General features: G+C 38.7%; 1 protein-coding gene across 1 annotated transcript in view; it reads right to left on the reverse strand.

Annotated features, from left to right (window-relative positions):
- Nucleotides 1-26,602, reverse strand: part of GFRA1 (GDNF family receptor alpha 1) — a 131,273-nt gene that overhangs the window by 103,672 nt on the left and 999 nt on the right. The window contains exons 2-3 of the mRNA XM_079312495.1: nt 25,509-25,793; nt 24,234-24,317 (exon numbers count right to left, since the gene is read on the reverse strand). Of these exons, the coding sequence (XP_079168621.1) occupies nt 24,234-24,317; nt 25,509-25,793 (369 nt within the window). The remainder of the gene's footprint in view (nt 1-24,233; nt 24,318-25,508; nt 25,794-26,602) is intronic.

The raw sequence follows: 26,602 nt of genomic DNA on the forward strand, positions 1-26,602 counted from the left end.
AGAAGACACAGGTGATTTCAATCAATTTGGTCAAAGATAAAAAGGCTGCTCTTCAATTTTAAAAAGATCCCAATAAATTGAGTTGTACATTTGGATACCAAACTCTGTGTCTTCAGCCACATGATCCAAGACACTGGAGTGGAAAGGGAAAGAGTTCTGCTGAACAGGAACACAAAGCCAGTTCATTCGTGTGTCAGATGGGTTTGACCAGATGAACTAGGAGACTTCCTTGCTGAAGGAGCATCTCCTGCAACCAAGCAAAGCTCAAACTTCTACCCTGTAAAGAGGGGTTTATAGATCAGGGAAGAAAACTTTCCTCATTCTCCAAACTAATGTGAACCAAGCTTACCCCCTGCGCTTAATTTCCAAGAATTGTCCTGTTTTGAGTTTGCATAAATTAGACAGTTCCACATATTCTTTTACAGATCTGTGTACTTCATACCATGCTTTGTTGCCTGTACCACACAGTTATTCTCATTCTCCTTTTATCTAAGTCAGAGTTTAATCACATTTGCCAAGTAAGCAAGCATTAAGCTGTATCCCTCGGTGAGTTTCTAATGCTAACAGTGTGCAACAAAAGGAGAATCCTATCACTTTATTGATTGTCTCCACACAAAAGCCAAAACCTGATTTAGCATGAATGGAACCACTTCTTATGTTTAAAAGCTCTATCAGAATGAATGCTTATACTGCTTCTGCACAGGATCTGGAGAAAAGAGGATCACATAGCTCAAATGTATAAAGTTAAACACAATACACATTAAACCTATTTCAGAAGTTCCCCAAAACTGGTTAATTATTTGACTGCAATGTGGGAAATCAACTAAAAAGGTACAAAATGGGATGATCATCCATCTTCTAAAATAAACTAAACTCATCAGAATATTAATTTGGCTAGTTCACTTAGGGTGTTGTACCATAGAGTGCAGAGCTATAAAAGCTGTAACTTCAGATAAAAAAGCCCAAGCAAATCACTTTTCTTAGAATAAACCAAAAGGTATTTCTAAAATAATAACATAGGAGCATCAGCCTAATGCTTATTTTACACTTGAATGCTTTCTAATATCCAGACAACCTCAGTGTGCAAATTGGCGTAGTTCACAAAACTAATTAAGAAGATAGGATAGAAAATCTAGACATTATAAACATTTTAGGCAACTGATCAAACTTCTTCATCTTTTCTTAATAGGTCTGTTCAACTACTTTTCCACCCACACAATCATTCTGAAGAAAGATTATTGAACAGGACACATTTAGAAACAAAATAAAATAAAAATATGAACCCCAAAAGACAACGTTTTCAGTTCATTTTAGAAAACAATATTCAGAGGGAAATTATACAAGATGACACAACAGAGGAAAGATCACTCTTTTGCAGGTCATCACACTACGATTCTATGGGGTTCCTGACAGAAATTAATTGTATTAAATGGAATTCATTGGTGATGTAATTTAGGGATGAGAGATAAGGGGCTGTGAACAAGGGGGAGATGTAGTCTCACACAGGGGTATGGGTAATTACAATACATAACACTATCTCACAAAAAGTGATTAGCAGGTTTATCTCTGATGCAGACACCTGATTCTTGCCTGCCCTGTCCCCTCCTAGTGCCCAAGAAGCAGCAAACCAGGCAGTGTGGCTGCAGAGCTGGTCAGCTCAGCCAGATGTGCTCCTGTGGCTGCAGAGCTGGTCAGCTCAGACAGATGTGCTGCAGGCAAAGGGCCTTGCCTGTCACACCCCACTGCCTGCACCCTGCTCTGCTCACAACGTGTGGTTGCCTGTGGCAGCTGTTTATAGATCTGTAGATGGATATAGATGAGGTGGATGTATAAATATACACACACACACACACACAACAGGAGGGTGAGAGAGACTGAGAAGCTCTGTGTGCTGAATTACTGAATACAGCACTCCACAAAGTCAGAACGAGCTCTTCCCATACACAGAGTGTATTACAAAACAATCCCAGCTTTGCTGCAGCTGGCAGCCAGGGGAAGAATCTCTTGTCCCCACTGTATCCTACAGTGGGGAGACAAAGCTCTGTCAGCCTTCAAAGAAGGCCTAAGTACACTTTAAAACATTGCTCAGGATGTGGCAGCTGTACAAAAATAAATCATTAACTAACCTTATTTCTTTTCACATTTTATTTGGGAGAAATCACAGAAATTTTGATGTGCTTTTCTTTTTACACAAAGTCTGTCTGAATGAAGAAAGGATGAAGTTGGATGTCTCAATGTGGATCAACACAAAAGAAAAGAATATTAGTGCTCAATATCACCTTACAGCCTAACTACTGCAAGGCACTCTACCCAGCATTTAAAGCCCTTACTGAGGGTATTCAACCACAGGAGCAGTGTGACTTCTTCACAAGGACACAGTGAAGCAAAGTTAGGATTTTTTACAAGGCTGTGTAGGCAATGGCTTCAAGCTGACAGGTTCAGATGGGATATTAGGAAGAAATTATTTACTGTAAGGATGGGGAGGCCCCGGCACAGGGTGCCCAGAGAAGCTGTGGCTGCTCCATCCCTGGAATTGTTCAAGGCCAGGCTGGATGGGGCTCTGAGCAACCTGTGACAGTGGGAAGTGTCCCTGCCCATGGTAAGGGGTTAGAACAAGAAGAGCTTTAAAGTCCAACCATTCTGTGATTCTTCCTCTGGGTATTCAGGTCTCCCTTTGTTCTGCCTCATGGAAACCAATTATGACAGTACTGTTCTATTTTTCCCTGCTGAATTATCATGTGTTGTGATACATGTTGTTAACAGATTTACCTTTCTTTTTTCTTTTAAACTCCTTTCATTTTTTATGATAAGGAACAAGCCTCTACCTGCCATTTGCTTTGCTTTGGCATCTTTCTGTCTCCAAGTATCCTGTACAATTGAAGATGTTTTCCATTATCTCAGCCCAGTGCTGTCAGGACTCATTTTCTAGACATTTTGCTAGCATCCCTTGCAATTCACAAGTTTCAGAATATCAGACCCAGATCACTTCCCATTTTCAATATGATGCAATATACAATACATGCATAGTTTCATCTCCTTCTTCAAATTTTTATAGTATGATTTGCCATTTCAAGAGCTATAAATGCTAGCTGTGCTTTCAAAGATTCATAGAGAAAACATATGAGCAAAAAGAAATTCCACATACACTTGCTTATGTTGAATGGATTGCTTTTTGTGGCAATGCTTTATAGCTTTGATCTTTTAACAGATTATTTATATGTAAAAACAGAGTAATAAAAATAGTAGTTAACTAGTAATACATTTACAACTTTTATGGAAGGCTTTCATTGTTATGGATCATACAAAATTTACAAGACATCCCTATTTAGTAGTGGTGTTTTTAAATGAATACATTGAACTGCAATCCTCTTTTCTGTTCATAAACTAGAAGCCAAATTGAGAACCAGGCATATTATTATTAGAAGTATGAGTATACCACAATTTATATCTATTTAGAATTTCTGAAATTGAATTACTTTTTAATTACAATACATGCAATTCAGGCATAAGGAATAAGGTATTATTAAACTCTCTGGGCTATAAAAATATATTAAACTCCATCCCTCTAGCAGCTACTGATGACTTATCTGAGTCCAGAAAAGCAATATAGATTACTTTTCTTCCCAAATACCTTGGCAAGGTCACTTGTTTGAGAGTTGAAATGTAAATTACTTGTATTACAGCAGTATCCTCAAAAGTTTTTCATTTTGTGCATTAGCTCTGCCTCATTCCATCTGTGCTATTTTAGGACTGTGAAGTCTGAACTGATTGCTTTTATAAAAAGACATGTTAGGGCAGCAGTGAGACAACAATCTGGAAAGTGAGTTTCCCTTAATGCTCCCAATATTCATCCTTCTTCACTGTTCTTCACCCTTGCCCTACAGAACTCTGTATTTATGAACAGTTCATCTTCCTCTGCTCCCCATGGCCTCTATTCCTCTAATCTCTCAAGGTCTATGCACTTCTGGCCTGGCCACATGTCCATTCTTGACCCATCTGGTTTTGTGTCACCAACAAATTTGATCATGGTTGAAACTGCATCAAAGGAATACCCAACAAAGAAGATGTGAAGCAGCTGCAGATCAGACAGAAAGGCAATAGTTTACAGCTCCCATCATGAAAAGAGTTTCTGTAAATGCAGCTCTCCAGAAGAGCCAAACACTCTCCAGAACCAGTGCAAATTTCACATGTATAACAGATGCAGCACACCAGCATGGCCTGTCCTGAAATTTGTCTCCAAAAAGGCTTTATAGTGAGAGAGATCTTTCCCAAAGTCATGTCACTGAAAAACAGAGTGTTTCATTAAATGATAAACAATGAGATATCCTGTGAAGATAAAAACACATGCAAAAAAGCCAAACCAACACAAATATGCATTTATAGTAAGATCATCTTTTTTAAGCACCCTGTTCTTTAAAACAGATATTCCATTTCTTTCTCCAAAACCGCAGGCCAGAGGGAAATACTTCTGCAGCACAATTGGTATGTCCCAAACCAACAATGGATTCAAGTTGCTAAACTTCACAGATGTTTTTTTTCCTAATTTTCTTCAGTTGGTAATTAAATCACATCTATGCATTCCCTATGGAGAATACACGAGTTATTTCAGAGGTCCTAGTTAGTGTTCAGAGCAAGTTAGCTCTGAAATCAAACAGGATGACAAGGAAGCTACACACTGTCTTACTCAGCATTTATTTCAACAGCCTATTGTAAAAATGCATCTAGAGGACAACAATCATTACTGTACAATAGTAATTGGCACCAAAATATTGCATAATCAGGATCTCTGGATGTGCAATGCAATAAAAGCTTAGATAGTGATTCAGTTCCTAGTATTGAGTCCTTATTGTTTTGCTCTGCCCTAATCATTATCCAGGAAGTTTTACTGGTGTAAATGGTAACAGTGTTGATAATGACTTTATAATTATCTGTCACATTTCCTTCAGAAAAATTCTCAGCATTTTACCAAACACACACATATTTAATGGGAGAATCAGTTTATATATCAGATACCCAAGCATTTTTAAGTGGATGCAGGTGATATAGTCCTGCTACACAGCAACAGGTCTAAAATTCAGATAGCTGCATGAAATGGAGGTGCAAGATTCCAAAAGACAGAATAAAACCCAGAAAACTTAATTTGGATGAGACACCACATCAAAGATTTCATGGAGTAGGGAAATACAAATTGATGGTCACTTTAGGAAGTTTAGCAGAACCAGTGAGTAGTTTGATTTTTTTTTCCTGTTGAATAAATTATCTGCCCAGTGCTACTACAAGATGCAGATGGTTTTAGCAAGTCTGTGGGAAGATGATTCCCCACAATGTTTAATGAGACCAGCTTTGTTTCTCACACACACACTATCACAGCTCTTCCTGAGCAAGGAAATACCAAAGACAGCAGCAGCAGCTAAACCTAAATACTAAGAAACCCCTTTGTCCCCCATCTATCCCAACCACTGGCACCTCAACTCATAGTTAGAATTCAGTTAGTTTTCCTTGTCTCTTTCCCATTCTTAGATGTTTACATCCTAGAACAGATTCTCTTTCTAAAACTGGAAACTTAAGGATTTGTTATTAACAGTAATAATGGCATTAAACTCATAATGTGGTCAGTCAAGTCCCTTGGGCATTTTAATGCAATTCTCATAAGCCTCGAAACACAAACAACAAATTGTGCTGGCCCTGGAAACAAAACAGAAGGAAAGAAAAGGAATGCATATTATTCATGTTCCCTTCCTTTGTTTCATCAGTTTTCCAGTCTATGCAAAAGAAAGACTTTTTCTGTTAAAGTGTTTCAAAAGTAATACAAACATTTTTTTTAAACTTGAAAACATTTCTATTTTGCCTTATCCAGAAGTAAATACTAAAAGTGGCCACTTTACAAACCTTTAAAAGCTGTTCTTTATTCCTGAAAGCAGTATCTCTTCCAAATCCTAGAAACTATAACATGCTCAATTTGTCCACATCAGTTGCATTTCATGGCTTTATGTGGAAAGGCATGAGACAATGTGCTCAACTAGGCAGCAAGCAAAATAAATGCTTGAAAGAAATGGAACCTCTCCAAAAGTTGAGATCAGAAAGCAAAAGCCTACAAAATTATTTTTAGTTATAAACAAAGACAACTCTGGAAGTCACCAGAAAACAACTGAGAAGATCTGGTACTTTGAGAGGAGAAGGGTTTGTGAGTATGATAAATCTGTACAGTCTACAGCAGTGACTGCACACAGTAATAAACACCAAGCACACTACTGATGAGTTTTATTTAGCTTAATATGGAAGCAAACCTCCTTTGAAACAATGCAAAATACTTGAAAGCTCAATAGTATTGGCAAAAAATATAATAATAATTAAAAGCCAGTGGAGGAAGGAAATGCAATTGCCAGGTACCTCAGAGAAAAAAAACCAACTCTGTGGTCCTTATGCTTGAGAAGTTTGTGTCAAGCCTGGACAAAACCAGAGGTGGGGAATGTGCAGTGACAGGCAGAGCTGGTGCAGACTCACTGCAGTCTGTGAGCTACAGGGGGACACTGCCAGCACCTCCTCCCAATTAACCTGCTCAGATCAGGGCTCCATGAAGAATCTTTATTCCACCTGTGGCACCTCTCCTTAGGCAATGGGCTGATCCTGGAGCCCCGTGCTCAGTGCTGGAGGGTAATTCCTCCAGCTGCATACACAATAAACTGTGGCATGCCCAGCAAATATACACACTGAAACAGTGCTGTGCACATTGCTGCTCTGCCCAAAACAATTCTTAAACAACCATGGTGTTTCTTTGCAATTAGATCCTCTTAAGTGGCTAAATTTAATTGCTCTCAGCTCATTTATTGAATATAAGACCTTGGCATGACAGGTGTGTCTATACAGTTCAAATATACATTGAGTAGCTCATGTTTCAGATAGCTGCATTACCACTTTGTCCTACTCAAATTAATTAGCCCTACTGAAAAGATGTATTTTTTCCCCACAGTCTGTGATTAAAGTCTGACTTCTGACTACAATTTCAGTTAGAGTTGAATAAACAACAATAGGATGCTATAGACCAGCAAACTTTTTTTCCAACACATTTTTAACAGATAATTATTTTATTTAGACTCTTAGTGGTAATTAATTTAGAAGCACACTCAGCAGTTGTACAATTCCTGCTGTACTGCACTTGTAGAGGTACAAAAGGTCCCTTGTTTGCAGTACTATGCTGATCAATTCCTGTGGTAGAGCTGTTGATTCTCTGCATGAGTTTTCTCAGATAATACAAGCCTCTTAAATATTGGTGCAGAGAGTATTTGTAAAGCATATATTTTCCAAAGTTGGCCAAAGAAACCTTATTGACTTTGTTAATTTTTCAATGTTTAACTTTTTAATTTAAATCAAACATTGAAAAAAATCAAGATTTTATACAACATATTTTTGAATTATGAAGGCAGGTTTTATAATTACCAGAATGACTAGTGTTAGAGAGAAATATATTACAAATAGCATTTATAAACCAGAAATGTGAGGTATCTAAAAAGCGTATTTGGGATAAATACACTCAAATTTGCTTTAGCATATAAAAAATAATATTGTACTTCAGCTGACTAAAGCATCTTGTACTGAAGCAGCCATAGGAGAGCTGTCTTAATTTTCCTTTGGGTGTGTGCCAGCATAAAGCCAGGCAAGAGTGACTTCTAAGCCACAGTGTTTTCAGAGTGGTGGCATGAAAAGTGCCAACACTATCAATTAAACAAAGATGGGAATACTGCTCTCCCAGAGCACCAGCTCTGGATCCAGCAGCTGCTTACTTTACAAATATGAGCAGCTTGTTCTGTTTCAGAGCCTTCTAACTTTCATAAACTAGATGGTTTTACAAACAGGACAAGATGTTTCTGAGGTTCTGGTAATGAAGGAAAATACATCTGCTGATTGCTGAGCTATAAACTGAGTTTCTCCACATAAACAATCCTCTCCATCTGTAGCATGAAGTGTAGGTGAAAAACATAAGGCTACCAATTCTACCCTGTAAAATTCAGGCATCACCTTTATGAATGAATTTCATACAAGGTCTCAGTTCTATTTGTTCCTAACAGAGCAAGGCATACAGCTTTTAAACCATAACTGTCTAAAGCTTGCTTGCTCTCCTGAAATGAATACAAATTTTGAGAGTCAGACAATGATCACACAGTGCTTAAAACACTCACAAGATGCATGATGAGCATCACAAACAGGACACTAAAGTGCTCCATAAAAACCTGTCTTGTGTCTAAAAGGGTCTTTGAGATTTGACCAACATGAGACAGATCATGAAGTGAAGTATGGAGAGGTGGCACACACGTGTTACTATCAGATTAACTTTTATCAGTCTAAGAGAGCATGGAGCATCCTACACATTTTAAAAAACTACAGAGCTTTTAAGTTCAAGAGCTGCCCACATGGAAAATTTCTACTTGGATGGAATATTCTGCCTCTGCATGATGTAGTCTCCTTATTAGGTTGCTCAAAGCAAAGAGGAAGTAGTCATAATATGAGAATAATTACCAAGAACAAGTCCTGTTTTGTGGAAGGTATCTCCCAAGATTATCTGTCAGAGACATCAGACTACTGCATAGAAGTCTACATAAAAACTCTGAGAGCTTTTAATCTATATTTTTCTGATTAATTTGGATTTAGACCAAAGACTGAAAAAGTATTTCTTTAAATGTTTCAGAGCTTAGATATAGATCATAGAAGGCAAACATAATCCTCTTTCCTCACATAACCTACGAGAGAAGGCAATAGCTGTGTCTCTTTTTATGTGTGAATAAAGCAGGCACAACACACATACAGAATTCCAAAAGATGCAATTAATCAAAACATCTCAAGGTCATACAGACAAAGTGTTTTCAACCTAGAATACACAAAGCTACATCATTGCTGAGAGTGGTTCTATCCTGTATTTTTCTTGGGAAAGCTCCATGTGACCCTAGCAAAAAATTTTGCCCAAGAAGGATCTAAAAACCTGATCTACTGAAGTTGATTTTGATTCAACTCTGATGGAAAACAACTGGACACTCAATGGCAGCAGAGGGCCTATAGTGCTCATAATGAGACCCTGATAATAGAATGAAAATGGTATCCTGTGACTAAAAGCAAGAGAAAACACTGCTGCAGTTAACAATAAAACATATTTGTCATAATTTAATGCTAGAAATATGGGTTCTCCAGCTTCAAACAATTCTTTCCAGATGAAGCAGCAATATAATACAAAATGTATTTTGCTCCAGTGTTCCACCATACATGAACAGAAAAACAGTGACAAGCCAATTTCACAGAGGCTGATACTATCCTCACAAATAAAATATGATCTGTAATTAAAAGAAGTAATTGGCCCACTACTTAATTACTGCAAAATACATTCTTCAAATAACAATGTGACCTGATGAAATAAACAGGTTTTAACATGCAAACATCACTTTTCTCCCTCTGCCAAGTGAACTTAAGAGCTATTGTTTAGCTTACAAAATAGTTGCTACAATTTGACTGCTGCTGGTATAACCCAATTTCTCCATAATCTATCTCCAAGTTTCCCATTAGCAGCCAACTGACAATGAGTGAAAACAACAAACAAAAACATTTGCATTCCATTACACACCAGGAGTGATTGTGTAAGAATGTAACTTAACACCATATTTTGTGGAATTCTTCCACGTGAGAAAGCAAACTGGTCATTTCCTTCTCTCCAACACCAAACAGAAGCACTACACATCCTCCTCCAGGAATATGTTGCCAGATTTTAAGTTTTGGTACTCAGTGGAGCAGCTTTTTGATACACATAAAAGGAGAGGGAAAACAAACAGGATTTTCTGTTTAAAGATGTATTTTACACTACCTGAAGCTCTCAGTTTAGAGTTTGACACATTTTAGTTTTATTCACATGCAAGATGTTGTCTTCTTCCCTTCTACTTGTCTGCCTCATTCCAGATGTTACTTCTTTAAAATTTGTATTTCAATTGATTATTCAACATTTGCTTGTCACCAGTGCAGAAAAGAAACTGCCAAAAATGCAGGTATTTAAATTCTTAAGTACAGCATAAAAATTAATGCTGTATGACAGTCATCACAGGATATATTCTCTAAATAACAAAAGACAGATTTTCCTTATGAAGCCAACCCAACTTGTTTCTTCCATGTTTGTTTTATTAAATAAAACTGTGGCATGGCTGTCTATCTGAAGTACAATTCACTTTATTAACTCTAATAAAATAAAAGGCCTCTGAATGCCAGATGTGAGATGGAATTTGTACATCCTTACTTCTTACCAACTCATGTTCTTGAGCTGATTTCACTGTGAGGCAACAGATACAGACAGAAGAACTGGGAGCAAGAAATAAACTGTGATATAGGTTAAAAGAGCAACACATTGCTTTGAGAATATTTGGCCTTACGATGGTAGTGCCTTTAAATATGGGCTGACCTAAAATCCTATGGTTTAAGGGCATCACATTGAATTACAAACAGAAAGACTTGGCTCTTCACAAGTTGCACACTATGAACAGAAACGTCCCCACCTCTCCTGCACAGTACAAACTGCATCAGTGAAGGCAGGAATTAAAATGCACTATCACAGACCAGCCCAAAGTACAGTCAGGAAATTAGGAGAACTGCATTTTTTCCAATGGAAAAGAGCTATTTCTGGGGAAATGTCTGGAAGTTTACAGAAATTAACATCCTAACCTTTTTTTTCAGTAAACCTGCTGTTGAATGATTTATGGAAAGAAAATTTCCAGTCAGTGAGGCCCAGAATTAGAGATGTATTTCTACCTTAACTTTCCCTGTCTGCACGGACTACCCACATTTTAACTACATCAGTAAAATACTGGTACAGCACTTCACAGATGATTCTGAGTTGGAAGGGACCCAAGAGCATCAAATCTGATTCTTAAGTGAATGGCCCATGCAGAGATCAAACCCACATCCTTTGGTGCTGTTAACACCATGCTCTGACCAGCTGAGCTAATCTCAGGGTCACTGGTTCATGGACATGGCCTGAAGTTGTGTCATGGGAGGTTTAGACTGGGTATTAGAAAAAGGTTCTTGCTCCAGAGGGTGGCTGGGCACAGGAACAGCCTCTCCAGGGTCTGTGGTCACAGCACCAAGCCTGACAAATCAAGAATTTTTTGGACAACACGTGGGCACATGGTGGGATTCTTGGGGTTTTCCTGTGCAGGGTCAGGAGTTGGACTCAATGAGCCCTGTGGGTCCCTTCCAGCTCAGCAGATTCTGTGATACCACATCCTCTAAAAGGAGTGTTTGAGTTCAATTTCAAGCCAGTGTCAGAAAGGAACTATACAGGAGAGAAAAAGCTAAAATCTAAAGTTTCCTGACCTCCAAGTGCTTGTGTCTGCCAAATATACATTAGTTCTGCTTTTACTTTTTATATGAAAAAAAGCTGGAGTCCTGTCAGCACCTATTCACTCAAGTCATAAAACAACCAAGGATAAAGCAGGCAAGAGAATGAAGTCAGCCACATCCTCTGCAAACCTCACAGCTTCTCATGCTGGTGCAGGATGCAAAGAGAAACAACCTCAGTGTTACAATGGGAAATGAATAAACACTTCATTTGACAATTAAAATGAGCATTACCTTCCACAGCAAATACCAGCACACCCCCCACCTTTCAGGTGAACTCAATCATTTCAGACAAATCGGGGATGCTTCAAACCATACTGAAGAAATGTGAACAGCAGGAGTCCCCCAGTGGTAAAAATACCTCAAAGAAACCTTTTCTTCCTCTCAAATACCCACTCCACAGCACTTTGGGCAGCCAGCCAAAACCTTGTCTCTAAGTAGCTGTAGAGTGATTTAAAGATGTATTTTAATACTTTTACCACTCTTTAAAAATCAACAAAATAATACATTTATTTCACCTTAATAATACACATTTGAGAAGTTAACACTGTTAAAAAAACCTTTCTAGCTTTCCTGTTGTAGTATAATAAATCATTCCAAATATGCACAGTAATTTCTAGAATTTCATTAAAATACTTTGCTGCTATTGGAACATTTCATACAACACAAAGTCATTACCCAGAATTAGACCACTGCACTCAGCTACAATCTGGGGAAAAGCTGATTTGTAAAGTAATACTCTGAAATACCAAGGTTTTCAGAATTTGAACATTTTAAAATATTAGAAATACCTTCAAAATTCTGAAAGACCTGAGGAAGGATAAGTGCTAAACCTTAATTCTCTCTGACATGCTTCTTGACAGTCTGATCTTGTTCAACATGGAGCATTTGTGCTCAGGAACATTATGAATTGTCACCCTAATCTACTGGCAATACTTTGCCACACAAGAAAAACAACCTGCTCAGGAGACAGAGGAGCCATCTATCTGTTACAGGCACTTTGCACATCTCCCATTCTGACACCTGCAGTGGGCAGCAGTTCTTCTCACCACAGCCCAGGTCCAGAATCATTTATTGTATTTCTCAGGCTGGCTAAAGACAGGAACTGGAGTCTTTGAGTATTCTACAAGTCTGAATATTGACTCTTACAAAGCAGTCCTTCAATAAGAGGCATCACTGCTCAAGGGGAGCTAACTACTGGCTCCATTTAATTCTTTTTTTCAACAGAATAATTCATTCTGTAACTTGTAAATTACATTTCTTTCACAGTCTACACTAGATATTGCATAGTGTCCACATTACATATATCTGTGATTTTTCTTCTGAAGATCTTACTAGAAACCAAACTGGAGAAAACATTGCCATTTGAGATCAATTACTTCTGCCTCTTGTTAGTGTCTTAGCTAGTCACTTACTGATCATCTTTTAAGTATGATTTTAATTTTATTATGTCTATGTAGGATTAAATACATATTTAAAACACTGAGTTAACTAAAAATAATTATTAAAATCCGTATACACAGTTGCAATGCTACAAACACAACTTTGAAAGGCAAAACAGAATAAAATTTCCTGTTTTCCTAGTCTGACAAAGTGTTGACATTGAGAAGATTCTTATGGTGACATTTCCTCTTTGAGGCAGGACCAAAAGTTTGCAACATTTAAATCCTTGACTTAACACACCAGGAAGGAGATAACTCTCTTTTTAATAATCTGAGGGGTTTATAAGCTTACTTGCAATTAGCATAAATGAAAGCTGCTATCAGACTGTGTAATTATTGCCCAGCAATGCAGTACCTAAGCCCTAAAATGACAGCTCCACAAGTGCACCCATTCTCTGCCCTGCTAAGTGAGTGATTTAAAGTGCAGAGTGGCTGCCTGCAGTGGTGTCACAACAAGCCACCTGCTTTCAGAAAAATCCATCTGATGTCTGGGATACCCAAATACCAACACATTTTTAATAAATAAATAAAGACATAAAGCTCAATCATCACAGTTATTCACCAGTTGTGGTTATGCCATCAAGGATGTGTTTCATATTTTGACAATCTCACCTTTGAGCCACCAGTTCAAACACAGCCCAAGACTAAAAATGCTTCCAGAGCTGCAAGGGGAACTACACACAACAAGCTGGGGAGAAAGGGAAATGTTCAGGGACAGAGAACTGAGCTACAGTTTTTATAGTTTTTATACTTACACCTTTGTTGGCACCTCCTGCAAGGAGGGCAAGGACTGAGCAGGGAATGAGAAATGAAGTAATTTCCCTTTCCCAGGACTACCCAAGCCTGTCTCCAGCAGAAGGGCTCCCTGCTCTGCCCTGCCAGACTGGCCATGTAGGACTGACAACTCCAGCTTGCAGAGAGCTGAGGCATGTGGTACCATTTTTCTTCCAATAGGATAATTCTAAATTTATTCTCGTTTATGCTTTAGAATCTTCCCACAGCTCTTAGAGAAAGGTCAAGGGCATGCAGATGAGATATTTTTAGCTATACAGCAGAAACTTATTAAAAGACTAAAATGCAGCCCCAAGTCAGATTCAAATAGCTCTTTATTTACCAAATTTGAAAACACCGTATGCCTTTCTCTCTAAACATTAACAGACCTAGAGTTAATAAATTTACTTTCTACCCAACCCAAAAAGAGCTGTCTAGGTATTTCTAAAATGTGCAAAAATTAAAAAAAAAAAAAAAAAAAAAAAAAAAAAAAAAATCAGCAACCCCAAACACATCACCAAACCCTGCATTCAACAGTTCTCACAGCAATTTATAAATAAGACTTATACAGTAACACACATTTCTTTGCAAGTCCTCTTTAATTTTCTGTTACAAAGGTGGGATGTTTGGCAAAGGGAAGAGACATCTCACACATCAGCAGCCTTGGGGAAAGTTTGCTTAGAAACACACAGAGTTTGACCTCTCAGAGGATCAAATCAATTTACTTCATCAGGTTATGAGTGTTATCACCACTGCAAGTTTGTGTCTCTATTTCACTGTTCAGGAGACTAAAATTAAGTACCAGATTAGGAGAGAAAGAACTGACACCATTCCTCAGTCTATATGGGTTGATTTTAAAGCTGTAATTTTCATGACTTTTTTTTTATGAGAACACTATAGGCAGTTCTTACCCATGCAATCCTTTAAAGAAATCTGACAAGCAAATTCATCAATTTGTAATAGAATTTCAAATACAGCCGACACCTCGCTGTCTTCAATCATGTCTTGTTCCATAACTGTGTATGTGGAGAAAAGACATGTCTGTCTGGGGCCTAATGGATAACATGATGTACATTCCCGTGGCAATAGAAAATGAACAACAATAAAAATTATAATTTACTTTGCTGTCAGGTGCTGATGCTGCAGGTGTGAAGGAAAGCAAGTAAAGCTGCAGAGACTGGGTTTTGATCTGCTATTATAAATATTTTGCAGTTGAGATTTAATTGCACCTAATCTGCTCAATAAAATCATCTTCACTGTTATTAATATCCTAGACTCGTGTTATTATATAATCCTAACCTATTTTTTTATACAGACATTTTAATCTGCTGCTTAAGTGTTCATTAATGCAAAGCCACTGCTGTGGAGAATACATTCAACTCCATTTGCAAGAGGCAAGAATACTTTGGAACTACTACCAAATGCTACTGCTGCCTTACTTAACTTTGTTTATAGCCTTCTGACAACAAACATCAGCAAAACTTAATCATTAATCCTAAAAGTATTCCATCTGGAAAAGAAGATGACTCTACAAAGTGCAGTGTCATTTGTAAACACAATGTGGTATCATCCAAATAGTCAAATGCAATATATGTGTTCATATATAACAGCTTTTGGATGGCTCCTTTCTTTCCTGTTTCATTTCTAAATCAGAATAAATAATCTGCATGCCAACTAACCTAAACGATGAGTTATTTCCCATTTCAAGAATCCTGAGATGCTCAATTATCTCACACAACTGCCAGCCATCAACTGTATTTAATTGCCTGTATGTTTCAAGTCCACTGCATGTTTATTTATATCACTTGCATGACACACTAGATGTTTCATGAGACCAGAATAAGATGAGATATGTCACAGTCTAATGCTTAGGGATATGACAGGAACCGTATTTGCTTTTTTTAATCATAATTTTTCAAGGAAATCTAAGTAAATTAAATATCAGTCTCCATCTTCTCCACACCCTACAGCTCCCAGTGATTTCTTAACTTATACGACATACTTGAACAAATCTGACAGAGGAATAAATACGAAGTTCTTACAAATTTTATGAAAAACCACAGTTTTAGACCCAAGCAGACCTGACAAGGCAGGTCTGCCTCTGGCTCTGAGCCATTCCAAGAGGGATGGGGACCCACAGTCCTTCAGCAAGGTGTGACACCCAGCCAGCTGCAGCACCTGCTGCCTGCAGAGCTGAGATGTGGGACACAACTAAGGACCAGGGAAGGGACAAAGGAACACATGGAGAGGACACTGCACAGGGAGAGGAAACAGGAACTCTGTGCAAAGTGGGCATGGAGGACTCTGGTAGGAAATCAGGCTTTGTCAGTTCCACCCCTCAGGAACAATTCCTTTTATCAAACAAACCACGTCTCAAACACTTTACAGGGAGGGTGAGAGAACCATTTGGAGAATGCTGAGAAAAGCTGAGTTTAACACAAGTGTTCAGTGACACAGAAGGTGCTGCTTTCCCAGAGGTCCTGGATGAGGGAGGACAGGGAACCACTGGGGAAATGAAGAACAGGAGAGCAGGGTGCAAAGCAAAGACATCAGGAGACGAAGACAAGCATGTCACAAAAGGAATGGAAAAAAAGTGCAGTCAGATTTCTGAGGAGGAGCAGAAGTGAAAGGCAGAGCCACTTCATGTTGCAGTAACAGAGAAAAAAAACCCCAGAACCCCTGCAGGTGGAGGGGACTTGGTGCAGGAGTTACACAGAGAGAGGGAAGCCAACAATCAAAGAGTGGAAGGCAGTATGGAAAAGGTACATCAAGGCAGGAATGAGCTGGGATTCTCAGCTCAGGGGATCAGCAGTGCTTAACATGACCCTGACTGCCAGGGCTAAACCCAAAAAAAACCCTGCAGTGGGATGGAGGCTGTGGGACTGGGGAGCAGGAAGAATCCTTGTGCTGTCTGCGAAAGGAGGAACAAGGAAACAGCCGTTTCTGGGATTGCTAAACTTTAGTACAAAATTTAGAATGCAGAATTTAAAAGGAAGAGCATGCAAGTTTTTACCACCTCTGAACCTCATCAGCTGCATGACAAAACATTAATGGGAAGATGCATTTTATGGATACCAGAAACTGATAAAATCATATAAGCACTGAATGCAGAAATTCATCTTTATTTATGGGCTTCTACTCAAATTGTTTGATACCTTCAAGTCTCTTTATCATTTCTGCAACTTTCTATGCAGCAAGAGCTATCTCTATGCCATTACACTTTGTGTCATGCCTCTCTCGTGTTGAATTTCAAGCTGAGTGCAGATTGTACAGGACAATAGCCTGACTGACACTTAGAAAAATTGTCAAAGCATCATAGTAACTAAAGAACTGTTCCAAAAATAACTTAATTGTGATAATGCTCTAACTATACCAACAGCATTATTGCTGCATTAGTTTCATCCATGGAAAATACAAGAATATAAAAATACTACCAAGAATAATATAAATTACAGAATTACATTTCATGAACAAAACCAGTCACATTTCTAAAAATCAAAGCTGTAAACACATTCCTTCCCAAGGTTAAAACAATATAATGTGCATCTTAAAATAAGAAATGTTAGATCAGAAATAAGGATCTGCTTTGCAATCCAGAAATCATTATTTCACCACACACAAGTATTTTACTCTTAACATTTTTAATATACTGTCAACTCCTGACAGTTAGCACTGGCTTCTCCAAGACTGGCAAAGAGATCCCTGAGAGTCAAATACAAATAGGGTTATTAAAAGAAAAAAAGAAGTTTAAAAATATCTTAAAATGTAATGAGCCAGTGTGCAGAACACCTGCCATAAACTGCACCTTGCTGTGCTATCAAGAGACAGAAAGCAGCAGGATGCTGTTCTTTTGGTTTCACCAGGAAAACTGCTTTCACACAAGGCATTCTGGAAGCCCTGCAAGGAAGGCTGCCATAGGAATCTGCCCACTCAACACAGCCCTCTCTTCTGCACAGCCCTCACAGCACCTGTACCACTGAACCACTGACAAGAGTGGTCACCACAAGAACCAAGCAGCTTCTGCTCACTCTCAGCTCACCTCCATGAACCTGTGAACCACCACTCACCCCTGAGACACAGCAGGCTGCAGACACCTCCTAAACAGGGAACCCATCCAGTTTTGGGTGTCTGAGTTCCTCAGCAGCCCATGAATATTCCTGCTCACCACATCCCTGGAATGGTGCTGCCTCTCCCAACAGATAACCTGATTCTGCTCCCCTCCCCAGTGACCTGATCTCTCATTGTAATCCCACCACCATCACTGGCAGTTCCTCTGTCATTTACTCCTCTTTCAGAGAGACTCAGCAAACCATAAAGCTGCCCTGTAATGGGAAGCAAGAACACAGTTTGCTGCACAGAAGTGTATATACGTATTTGTTCATTTAATATCTGAGCCACCACACCATAATTGAGGCTTTCCTGCAAAGACACAGATTAAGGGATGGCAGTTCCATTCTCCAAGGATGTTACTCTAGAAAATATGTGGTTCACTGCATCATAAAGTAGGTACTTTATTACCAAATGGTCATGCTTTTTCAACCAGCTATATCCTAAGACTTCCCTTTTAAGCTTCAGGAAAATACTGTTCAACTCTGCATTTCCTTCAATACTTTTAAATATTCTCTCTTATTACTCTTGGCATTAAAGAAGAGGCTGAATAATCATGCATAAATGCTTTGTGTTGCATCATCAGGTGCTTCCTCCTTTCATGGAATGGATTTCATCTTGAGTCCCATGTTGAAACAAGTTGACAAAGCCTGCCAAGACTACTGGGACAGGCAGAAACATTACATTACAAAGCTATGCACTTTAAATACTTGAGGAGCAAAGACTCTTCAAAGAAATTAGCAAAAAAGTTCCAACAATCTTACCAAGGAAAGCAACAAAGACTAAACAGAGTATTATATATTCCTATTTTCAAGGCCTGCTGAAGGTAAAGTGTGTAGGCACTGCCTTTATAGGCCAGTGAATCAGTTACTTCAACATGGTACTTAATTCCCCTCTCATAATCAGATCTAGCTTCAAGAAATGCAGAAAACAGGATATTCAAAGAGCTCCTGCAAGCCAACAGTCACCAAAGTGATTTTCTTTTGTGTGAAGTCCAATCTGATTATAAAAATGCAGAAGTGGAAATCAGTAACTGGTATCTATGCACCCTTGATAACTTGTTATCTGCCTGGAACCCAGCCTAGTTGTCTCTGCAAAGAAAATCTGCACTCAGAAATGTCAAAGAGCACAAACATTGTACATGCTTAGACTTTTTTTTTTTTTTTTTGTCAAACTATTTTCATTTTGTTAAATGCAGCTAAAATAGGTGCCTGGTTTGTTTGTCTTCTTACAGGACACAAATTGTCACTAGGCAAAGACAGAGTTAGCCTGGATTTCTATAAAACCAGTACTAAATATTGGTTCAAGGGCTATTATTTTAATGTATTATCTTATAAAGAAAAATATAGTTCTATATGTGACAATCTAATGTAGGCTAAACATAAAAAATTTTTACTTTTTTCTTATCAAAAGGCTTGACCTCACATCAGAAAACCAAAACTAAGCAAAAAAAAACCCAAAATGGTAACAGGAAACAGAATACATCACAATGAAGTAAGAAGATTTTGATATGTTATGCTTACTTCAGTGGGAATCAGACTGCAAGCCTCTTTTTGACCTTACAAGAACTGGTTTACTGCTCCTGAACTCAGGTGTGTGTGCAAGGTAACTAACATGAGGTATCACAGCTTTTTTGACTAAACAGCAGTGATGTGGGGGTAATAGCTCATAAAAGCATTGCAGAGAGTAGACAGAAATCAACATTTTTAATATTTTTTAAAATTAAACTGCCTTTGTAGAAAAGTGGCATCTCCAATAATCTTACAGAAATCTCATGAAAAGACACTGTGTTAAATTAGAAAAATATGTGGCACTTGAAATACATGCAGATTTAGGAACAGAAACAGGATTAGAGGCCTCAGGCAACAGGAATTGGAGTTGTCATACAGTATTAATTCATGGCAGAAGCCACTAATTCACATGCCACAAACCCCAAAAGGAAAAAGCAGTGAATCTCTTGGCTAGGAGAGAGATTCTAACTTATCTTTTTGATAAACAATCTAAAAAAGGCCATACATGGATTCTACAAATGAAAAGTCACTTACCAGGTTGGGAAAAAAAAAAGTAAATAATAATTAAAGTGTCATGGACTTGTTATGCAAAACACAGCCCCTACATCAGATCAAGAATTACAAAAATGAATAGGGAAACACTCCATTCTTGATTAAAGGGATTTTGGGGGGAAATGAAAGTTTTGGGAAAATTAATTCATTATGACATAGCTTCCTATTTCTACAGAATAGCAGGAAGAGAAGGTATGAGAAGCACAGACAAGGAAGCTCTGTATCTCTGAATCCTGGGAACTCAGACTGAAAAGCCTCAACCTGCCTCCCCCACCTTTGCTGATGGCAACTTTTCCAAGGAAACACATCAGTTCGTTCTCAGTGATGCCTCTACCCTATTCCTGAGAAGAAAAATATAATGGGGAGGGGGGAAAATAGGTGCCATCAATACACAAAACAGGTTTTGTGCTGTGGGAGGGAATTATTACCTCACAAAAGTCTGTCACATCCTCAAGTGTTTTGCACACTGGATTCATTCTTTCTTCACAATCAACTTAGTTGTGAATAAATTACACAAGATGCCTACAAGACTTTGAAAAACTCAAATGAAGGTAGGAAAACTACTGATCAACCTACTCACCTTCTGAGCAAAGATCCAGAGGATCCCAGAGCCACCCTCATGCATCCTACAGAAGGATTGTAATGGCCACTAGCACACACACACTCACCCCTGAGTTCCAGCACTGATGATTTTTCAGTCTCATTTTTTTACATACAATAAAAAGCCACCTTACTGACCATAACTGTTTCTGTTTGCACTTCCATCTCATTCAGTGGGCAAATCAAACCTGGTATTGTGCTGAGTTCTAACATGGAGTGATACACTCCAATAAGAAACCCAATGTGCTGTGCTGTCTACTGAATTATTTGTTTTAATTTAGAAGGTTACTATAATAAATATAAAATATGCCCTTCCCTAAATATAAGCTTCCATATACCTCTACAACAAAAGATTCCAAGAGTTTTTAGATCAGGCAGGCTCTCACAAGAACAGCAGAATCAGGGAATGCTCCCTTTGACATTTCTCTGATTTGGTAACCATGCTAAAGGCACTTTGCAAAAACAGTTTACTGCACTAAGAAGAAATAATGGCAAAAAAATTAACTTCTACCAGTCCTGTGCTTTAGCAACTAGAAACAAGGTCTAACTAAGCAGCATGAAACCAAGTCTCCCTAGACCAACTCATCTCCACGGCAGACCCTCTATGTTTTAACAAATGTTCTGATTTGTGCAGCCTGTTCTTTTAAGATTATTTCTGAGCATAATGGATGTAAAAGAAAGAAGATTCACAAAGCTGAACAATGGGATAATAAGCCTATGAATAACTAGGCATCTTAGAAGTGAATCCATGGGAGGAGAGGATTTTGTCACCCTAAATGCATTGATCTAAATAGCCAACTCTTTTTAACACAGAGTATTCTATTTACACCACTTCACAGACATAGCTTAAGGCATTTTGTTCAGAAGAAGTGGCTCTCCCTTTTCTGTTGAAATGAATGAGACATTTCAGAAACATTACTTTGTTAAGTACTTCTATGGATGTGTGCAGCTACATTTTTTATGCAGGATATTTTCTTACAAGGTGCCCGAGGTGACCACTATACTGTATCAGCTAATACCAAAATAATAACAGATCTTCCAGTCGCAAAGCTCAATGTCAACTACAATACAAAAAGAGACAAACCGTTCTCCAGGTAGTAAAAAGTCACAGATTGCTTTAAGAAGTTACTAATTCAAGCATCTCTCCTTAATGTAGTGTGAAACTCACTTCTGAAATCCAATCAACAGATTTTGCATTTACTGTAGTTGTGACAGAAGTCAATGGCCTTAAAATGTTTTCACCTCTCAAAAGTTCTAAAGGTTCAAGCAAAAATGTCTGTTTAAGCAAAATCTTTACATCATAATAAGTAACCCAAATCTGTTACCCTCCAAAACAAACACATAAGTCTTCAGCAATTTGAAGAGCTGCTTAACAGGAAGAAATTCACACCCCTGAGGCAGAAGCACCACATCTGACATAGTAGTTATAAAAAAATTCAAACCTAGATACGCCCAAAACAAAAGACTCGACAAGACAGTCGAGTCTTTAAACTGGGAAGACTAAAACTTAGTAACATGTTTAGCCATATATTCCTGATTATTGTTCCAAATCAACATATTGATGGTGGAATTAGAGAGAATGTGACATCCTTTCTCCATAGGGGAAGCAATTTTGAACATCTACCAAAACAGAATTACATCAACTGGTTTTAAAAACTGTCCTTCATTTGTCAGGCTTATGTACACTACAAAAGACTTATCTGACACAAAACAGTTATCTCAGCCAATGATCTCCCCTTTTACATTCCACAAAAGAAAACTACTGTGATTTTCTACACTACCACAAAAATAAATACAAAAGTGGCCCAGGCATTACACTTGATACATACCAAGTCATACAGTACCACAGAATGTGATATGAAAGGGTTAATTGCTGCTTTTAATTACACACCAGTAACTTTGATGGAGTGAACACTGCAGCAACTTCTACTAACACAATGTCCACGTTAGCAGAACTGCAGTTATGAAACCCCTGTCATTGCTACTTCTACAGGGATTGCTCTGTTTGTTTGTTTTAATCAAATTTTACCAAATTCTGCTGTATTTGCAGAGCTCTGCAAAAAACCTAGAATACTGAGGAGCTTTCAAGAATATAACATGCAATAGTAACCATGACAATAAGAAAAATGCTTTTGCTAATCTTTTTCTTTCAGCTGACAATACTTTCAAATACTGGGGTTCTTCCACTGGATGACAACTTTTGCTTATTGTTCACTGTGAATTCTAGGCCTCCCATCCTTGTAAACCTGAAACTTTTGACCAAGGGAGCAGCAATTTGGGGTGCACTGGTAACAGATTAGTTCTAACTGTGATAGGATGGACATCACCTGCTGGCAACTATATCTTACTTCACTGTTGATCTGAATAGGTGCATTAAAATTACATTTTTAAGGTAGTTATTCTGCAAATAAATGGAGAATTAAAAAAACAAACCCCAAACCAGAAAGGCAGAATGCAGATTTTATTTCTTTGTAGATCACAAAACTGCTGACATCAGTTAGAATTTGGCCCTAGGCAGGCTGATAATAAATTTTAAGAAAACAGCCTGGAACCCCTCTGCATTGATTTCGTCCTGATTTTATATTAAGTTGGAGTTTTAAGCAATAAAAAATAAAAGAAATAAAGATTCTTCAGAGATTTATCTTTGCTCTCTACCATTTCTCTAACAGACTTGCTCACCAAGTAGGACAATGCTTTCAAAAGATGTATGGGATAAGGATCTGAAGTCATATATTGAAAAGTGACTAAAGGAACGATTTTCAAAGGCATTAAGATACCTAAAGATGCATTAAGCACTTAAAATTTTCAAAAGTGCCTGGGCATCTAACGCCTATTTAAATCACTTAGTCCTTTCTGAAAATCCCGATGGGCAGTTATCTACATTTTATGTGTCTATATGCCTTTGAAAATCTGTGCCATTAAATACTTAACAACCTAAGTCCCCCTGGCTCTTAATGGGACTTGGAGTCCTAAAAAGTGTAAGTACATCTGAAAATTGGTGAAGCCACTCTCTCTGGTCTTTTTTTCCTTTCTTTTAAAGAGGCACCTCCTAATGCTTATCCATAGCATGTCAGTTAAGTAGAGCTCTAGCACAGTCCAAATTACACACTGTCCTGTGAACATTTGATTTGTTTCATGGAATTAAATAAAAATCCAGAGAACAGACTGCATCCTCAAAAAAGACTTCCTGAAGGTCCTAAAAAGAAATTAAATTCCAACCTGTAACCCCAGTGAATGCCCCCCAAAAAACACATTTTCTATCAATATGACCCCAAATGATAGGCTGATAAACAACCAACATCATTGTTTAATACCCATGCAACATATTCAAAATTCCACAAAAGAGTTCTGAAAGGCAGCCACACAGCAACAAAAAAAAAAAAAAAAAAAAAAAAAAAAAACAGAAAAAGGAAGAAGTTGTGATAGGCTTTTTAAAAGGGCAGCAGCTCCAGAAAAAAAAGACAAGCTTTAATTCTAAATTTTCTTTTTTGTTTTTTAACTGTATGAAACTATAAAGCATTCCTTTATGCAAACTCGAAAGATGGATCTTCTGATCTTCCATAATGTCAACAGGAGGTAACTTGCACTGACCAAATTCCCAAAAAACCTCTGATTTGTAAATTGGAAACGCAGGGAATCAGATTGCCACCTACAGGAAAATTTAGCATTTTTTGTCAAGAATGACTCAAAAAGAATACAAATTGCCATCCTGCCAAGCATTCTTTCACTTCAAAACCAATTAGTCTTTTCCTTTGTGCAACTATATCATGAGCTTCCTAAATCCAGGAAGCCATTATCATTTCTTGGTATTTATGATTACTGCTTGAAAGTTCCATAATTCAATTACAAAATCACGTGTCAGTTAAAGAATTTTAAGTCTGCTTACCTGATACAATTGGTGCTAGCCTGAATATGTCTGATAGTCTGCTGTTTACTGGCTCATAAGGGGAATCTTCAAGCAAGTCATTTCCTAAGGACAAAAAATATTTGGATATTTTTCTTTTACACAAGAATTTGGGATAAGATTTTTTTTTTGTTTACTTTTACTTCATAACAGGTTTAGCCCTTTAATCCCTTTAAAAAGTTTATATGGCTACCTCTTCTCAAAGAATTACCTATCAAAACACCTGAAATAAGCTAATTGTTTATCCCTGTCACTAGATCTCTTTTCTCCTTCCTCCTTGGTTAAGGTCATAATTTGCAGAGACAGCCTGTGACATCACAGGGACTGTCCCACCTTGTGCCAGCAGCAGAGAAGCTGTAACAAGGATGTTTCTCTTCATTCACCATAACAGCAGAGCTCTTTCTTAGAGAAGCTCAGCTAACAGCCAAAACTCGTATCTTGGGTATGAAACATTACTAACAAGATGCTGTTGGAAGAGAAACTTTTATGATGCAGAAAGCGCCCATTATTACAGTTAGCAAAAAAAAATACGTATGGACATAAAAAAATATATGGGTAAATAAATAGAAAGATGATTATTCCCTTTTTGCAGAAGCAACTTTAAAAAAACAAAACAAGTTATAAGGGGAACACACTGGAGTGAGATTGCACGTTCAAGTTCAGGGCCACAGCAAAACAGGACTAAAAATTATGTCTCTTGTATATCCCCAGCAGACTAAGAGAAATCTGCCTTATGAATACAAATAACAGAGGAGTCCTGAGTCCATCACTGTCATATCTCTTTTAACTGGCACATCTACATGCTGTAGGAACCATAAACTTTGGGGGTTTTTCTGCCTCAGCCTGCTCAGGGAATACTACCAGTAAATACAGAAAAGGAAAAACTAAACTTCTACCTAAACCAATCTTCACTTCTTATTACATTTAGCTTTCAACAAAAAGACTAAGAAGCTAGTTCCAGTGTCCTGTGGTCTTGTTGGGTGAGTCCTAATTAAGGAGTTTTACTATTATTTAGGAAAATGTCTCCAAATGACTGTTTTTTGGGCTCTTTCACATGCTCGTGCCCCTATCTCTTGACTGTGGTCTGGAAAGGTCAGCTGGGTGCCCCGGAGGAGACTCGCTGTGGATTTCCCAGCGCGGCAGCGGAGCCGCAGCTGTGCCGGGGGCGGGCGGAGATGCGGGCACAGCCAGAGCTGCGGGGTCGGGGCAGCCGCAAACCCGCACCCTGCGCTGGGGGTTCTGCGCTTCGCCACGTACCCTGCAAGCTCTGGTACATGCTCCAGTAAATGCGCAGGCAGTTCTTCTCCTTCTTCATGCCCCTCTTGCAGCGGCAGTTGTACAGGGATTTCTGCTTGAGAGCTTCCATGGCGCTTCTGCATTCGTCCTTCGCCTCCAGGCCCGTGGCCCGGCTGAAGTTGCTCTCTTTGCCGGCTACACACTGCCTCAGTGTCCTGAATTTAGTACTACAGCTCTGCTCCTTCAGACACTGGTCGCTGGCTTTCACGCAGTCCAGGCGCTCCCCTCCAGGCAGCCCGCTCACTTCTGCGGACAAAAGTACATCTATGGAGAGGAGACACAAAAAACCAAACACGCGCTCTCGGAGGGAGCAGGGTGGGCTTCACCCGAGCCCAGAGAAGATCTGGGCAGCACGGGGCACCTCCTCTGGCTGCACAGGCAGCGAACCCCAGGGGCAGCACCTTGCAAACCTCCTGGCTTCATGCTACGCCTTAGGAAAAAGCACACGGGGTTTCCAAGGGCTTAGATCCACTTTTTGGGAAGTCCAAGGAAATGGTATTTTTAAATCCTGATGGATGATTTATGAGGAAACACAAAAAAGGAAAGAAAACCCAGAGGGGTTAATGTGCCTGACAAAACAAGCATTTGTTATTCCATAGATCCACACTGGTGAAACAAATCGGCTTTCCATTCCGGGGTTTAACTGAGGGGTTAAATATTCAGCCTCACTTTCCACAAGAGCTTTGCTGTAATTTCACTTACATCCAGGAACAACCCGCTCGGAGAGATAAGTATCCTCACGGATTGATATTAGCCTGTCTTTGCGTCAGTCACTTTTTAAAGGCAATGCACATTTTTGCTTATTCTATATGTATAAAGGTAGAATTTGTTACTTCCCCCCCTCCCCACTTCTCTCCACGTATGATGCTTTTGCAGGAGAACAAAGCAAATTGCTTTAACTCTCTCCTGTCCACCGTGCCCTCGTCATGTTCCCTCAAACACATGCGGATGGAAACGCAAACCCCTCCTGTGGAAAGGAAACCAGTTTGGGCTGCAAACCACTACCAGTCGGGCATGCTGCCAAGTTCAGGTGAAGATGTAATCCTTCAGCTGGT

This window comes from Erithacus rubecula (assembly GCF_903797595.1).
Source record: "Erithacus rubecula genome assembly, chromosome: 9".
NCBI classification, from domain to species: domain Eukaryota; kingdom Metazoa; phylum Chordata; class Aves; order Passeriformes; family Muscicapidae; genus Erithacus; species Erithacus rubecula.